We start from the raw sequence: 4,793 nt of genomic DNA, 5'->3' as shown, positions 1-4,793 counted from the left end.
CTGTCTCTAGGTAATGAAATAATTGTCAAATAAAGCCATCTAACATATGCCTGTTGTGTTTTAAATAAACTTTTCCAGTGAATACCTAATGGAGAGAGGCTTCTGTGAAATGTATGTCTTCATGCATACCTGCAGTGGCAAGGGAGTGGCTCTCTCCATTGGCCTGGATCTTTCTAATGGACACACAATATGCTCCAAAATGCCCCGTCTTAACCGTCTTAAAAATATTGTTTAAATCCCCTCACTGCTCTGCACCTCCCTTCATATCTGTAGTGTCTTTTCTTATTTCCTTTTATGACAAAACTCCTTGGAAGTGTTCACATTTTCCTGGAAGAGAGAACCCCTATTCCTTCTTTAGTCTCATCCAACTGTCTAGTCCCATCACTTAGTTGTCAACAATAATTCTTGCATTGCTAAGTTCAACAGACATCTCACTTTTTTTTATATATTAAAGAAAACGGTTATGAATTAATGAGTTCACCACACCAACAAACACAATGATCTCTCAGGTTAGGCTCTCTGGTGAACTCAGGTAAAAGGTTTCAGTTTCCCTTCTTCCAGAACCTTTCCCAAAATACCTGCTGAGCTCTGAGACTCACGTGAGTGGGGTCTCTGACAGGAAGGTCTCCAAGTGGAAGTCAGAATTCTCCCTGTTGGCTGGTGATGGAGAGCAAGCTCTATTTCCAGACAGCGGGAAGGAGTGCTAGGAACCCAGATGTGAAAACCATGTCTCCTCCAGCTTCGGGTAGAACATGGTCAGGGTCGGCAGCAGAGGAGATATTCAGAGTCTCTTATGTTTACTGTATATGTTCCCTATAACTGCTCATTAGGCACATTTCCCATTATTACTCCAACCCCTGAGTGTATCTCCCCATGGGAACATTTCTGGACAGAATGGAATTTTTTGCTGTAGATTCTCTGTTCCCAGGAGAACAGGTTAGAATTCAGGTGCATCCAGGATGCCTGGGTGGCTCAATCAGTTAAGCCTCTGGATTTGGTTCAGGTCATGATCTCATTGTTGATGGGTTCAAGTCCCACATGTGGCTCTGTGCTGACAGCTCAGAGCCTGGAATCTGCTTCAAATTCCGTGTCTACCCTTCTCTCTGCCCTTCCCAACACTCGTGCTCTGTTTCTCAAAAATGAATAAAATATTTAAAATGTTTTTTTTTAAATAATTCAGGTGTATCCAATTTTTATTAGTCCTCCTTGAACTTTCCTGGCTTCCAGACATCTAATATTAAAACTTTTCACAGCCCTGAGTGAATGTTTTTCCAAAGAGTCAGGAACCTGGGTCTCTGAAACATTGAGTTGTGGTGAAACACAACTCTTACTAGCTCTAGAAAATTCCAGTTCCTTCTTCAACAAGCAAAGGTGGGTTCCTTTGCTATAAATCCATGGGTATGACAATCCTTGGATTCATAATTCTTTTGAAAAATTAATTCGGAGTTTTCTATTTTTAACTTGACATTTATAAAATTCTTGGTAATTCAAGCTATATTACAAAGCTATTATTATCAAGACGACATGGTACTGGCAAAATAAAAAATCCACACACAAAAACAAAAACAGACATATAGATCAATGGAACAGAATAGAAAACCCAGAAATGTACCCACAATTATATGGTCAAATCTTTGACAAATGAGATAAGAATATCTAAAGGAAAGAAGACAGTCTATTCAACAAATGGTGTTGGAAATTGGTCAGTACATGCAAATGAAAACGGACCACTCTTTTACACCATTCACAAAAATAAATTCAAAATGGATGAAAGGCCTAAATGTGAGACAGGAAGTAACCCAAATACCTAGAGGAAAACACAGAGAGTATCTCTTTGACCTTGGCCATAGCAACTTCTTATTAGACATGTTGCCTGGAGGCAAGGGAAATAACAATAACAGCAAAAACCATGAACTATTGGGATCTTATCAAACTAAAAAGATTCTGCACAGTGAGATAAACAATCAAGAAAACGAAAGGTTGCCTAAGGAATGGAGAAGATATTTGCAACTGACATATTGGATAACTATTCCATTGTGTGTATGTGTGTGTGTGTGTGTGTGTGTGTGCATGCACCACATTTTTCTTATCCATTGGTCTATTGATAAGTCTATTGATATTGATTGGTCTATCTCATTGTGGTTTTGATTTGCATTTCCCTGATGATGAGTGATGCTGGGCATCTTCTATGTGTCTGTAGCCATCTGGATGTCTTCTTTAGAGAAATGTCTATTCAGATCCCCTGCATATTTTTTAATTGGATTATTTGTGGGAGGGTTTTGTTGTTGTTTTTAGTGTTGAGTTGTATTAGTTATTGATGTATTTTAGATATTAACTCTTTATCAGATATATCATTTGCAAATATCTTCTTTTATTCACTAGGTTGGGGTATTTTTTTTGTTTTATTGTTTCTTTGCTGTGTAAAAGCAAATTTTGATGCAGCCCCAATAGATTATTTCTATTTTTGTTATCCTAGTATTGAGAGACTTATTTAGAAAAATGTAGCTACAGCTGATGTCAGAGAAATTACTGCCTATGTTCTTTCCTAGGATTTTTACGGTTTCAGTTCTCACACTCTTTTTAATTGTCATGGAATATTTCACTGTATATTATATACCACATCTTCTTTTTTCATACTTCTAGTAATTTGTTGGTAGAGTCTTCTGGAGTTTCTATGTATAGTGTCTTGTCTCTGAAAACAGTGACTCTTTAACTTACTTCTTACCACTAGGGATGCCCCTTATTTCTCTTTCTTGTCTGATTGCTGAGGCGAGGACTTCCAATACTATGTTAAATAAAACTGTGAAATTAAACATCTTTGTCTTGTTCCTGACATTAGGAAGAAAGCTCTCAGTTTTTCCCCTTTGAGTATGATGCTGACTGTGGGTTTTTCATATTTGGCATTTATTATGTTGAGGTATGTTCCCTCAAATCCCACATTATGGAGAGTTTTTATCATGAATGACTGTTGAATTTTGTCAAATGCTTTTTCTGCATCTATTGATATGAGCATATGACTTTTTCCTTCATGTTAATGGGGTGTACAACATTGATTGATTTTCAATATTGAAACACCCTTGCATCCCTGAAGTAAATGCCACCTGATCACGGCGAATGATGTTTTTTAAGATATTGTTTATGTGGTTTGCTAGTATTTCTGTAAGGATTTTTGCATCACTCTTCAACAGGGATAGTGGCCTATAGTTTTCTTTTTTTTGTGGCGTCTTTTTCTGGTTCTGGTAGCAAGGTAATGCTGGCCTCATAAAATGGATTTGGAAAGTTTCCTCCTCTTGTATTCATTGGGCGAGTTTGAGGAGGGTAGATATTAACTCCCTTTTAAATGTCTCATAGAATTCACCTGTGTGAATCCATCTGGTCTTGAACTTTTAGTTTTGAGTGGTTTTTTGATTACCAATTCCATTTTCTTATTAATAGTTGAACTGCTCAGATTTTTTATTTCTTCCCAGTTCCATTTTGGAGAATTGTTGTTCCCAGGACTTTTTCCATTTCTTCTAGGTTGTCCACTTTGTTGGCATATCATTTTTTATAACAGTCTCTTAATTCTTTGTATTTCTGTGGTGTCAGTTGTTACTTCTCCTCTTTCATTTCTGATTTTATGAATTGTGTCCTTTCTCTTTTCTTCTTGATGAATATAGCTAAGGGTTTATCAATTTTGTGTATCTTTTCAAACAACCAGCTCTTGGTTTCACTGATATTTTTCCATCACTTTTTTTTACTCTGTGTCATTTATTTCTGCTCTGATCTTTATTATTTTTTTCTTTTATTCATAAAAGACTTTGTTTATTCTTTACGAAAGAATACTTTGAATACAAAACAGTGTCTGATAGTGATTTAGAGCAGGCATATCAAATGTGAATGGCCTTACCTTAGTTTCATTGGTCCTGTATCCATATAGACACTTTGCTTCTTTCTGCTTAGAGGAGACATCTTCCATCTCACTTCGTTGTGAATCAGCTACCAATGTTCTAGATCATCCCCTCAGCCACGCTCTACTAGAATTTTTTTCCTTTTAACTGTATCATTAAAGTATAATTACATAAAATAAACAGTGACCGTTTGAAATTTATAGTTTGACACTTGTGGTGAGCACAGTATAATGTAGAGTTGTCTGTCTAATCATTATGTGATACACCCGAAACAATGCAATGTTGTGTGTCAACTATACTTCAGTGAGTTTTTTAAATAAGTTATGCAGTTTGCTCTATTGAAGGAGTTATAATTATTTAGAGGCATATTGTGAATTATTCCATTTATATGTAATTCCAGAAAGTGCACAATAAGCTTCAGCTACTTGGTTCTCTACTTATAAAAATTTAATCTCCTTGAGCCTCAGTTTTCCTATTTCTGGAGGTAATGCAGGATAACAAAAGTTATGTCAGAAGGATATTGTGGGGAATAAACAAATGTGTGGCAATACTATTTCGATTCCTAAGAAAATGTTCAAGGGGTATGATGTGTGTGTGTGTGTGTTTATACACATTTTCTTTTCAAATAAACATGGGTGCTCATGTGTGCATACACACAGACTCATTATTAGGCAATCTTTCATGTCAAAAGTAAACTTGAAAGTAAGTGGGAGAGGGTAAAAATGATAAGAATGAAAACTTGGATTAACATGAATGTAAAAGAATGTAAAGATTTGAACATAAAGATTTAAGATAGAACAGGTGGCCTTAATGTTTCAGTTTTTGTACCTCAGCGCCTACAAGTCAGTATGGCTCAGGGCTTGGGAGATTTTCTTTACTAACTATTGGGATTCAGAAACTCTAAAA

At 36.1% G+C, this 4,793-nt stretch overlaps 1 protein-coding gene across 1 annotated transcript in view; it reads right to left on the bottom strand.

Annotated features, from left to right (window-relative positions):
- The window catches only part of LOC115274229 (olfactory receptor 7A17-like), a 7,572-nt gene extending 3,020 nt beyond the window's left edge, over positions 1-4,552 (bottom strand). Inside the window, exon 1 of the mRNA XM_029917672.1 lies at positions 4,528-4,552. Within this exon, the coding sequence (XP_029773532.1) occupies positions 4,528-4,552 (25 nt within the window). The remainder of the gene's footprint in view (positions 1-4,527) is intronic.
- Between the last annotated feature and the right edge of the window lie 241 nt (positions 4,553-4,793).

This window comes from Suricata suricatta, chromosome 12 (genome assembly GCF_006229205.1).
Source record: "Suricata suricatta isolate VVHF042 chromosome 12, meerkat_22Aug2017_6uvM2_HiC, whole genome shotgun sequence".
In the NCBI taxonomy this organism is placed as follows: domain Eukaryota; kingdom Metazoa; phylum Chordata; class Mammalia; order Carnivora; family Herpestidae; genus Suricata; species Suricata suricatta.
Note: the sequence above shows the minus strand (reverse complement) of the source record. Positions and strands in the feature narration are given on the sequence as shown.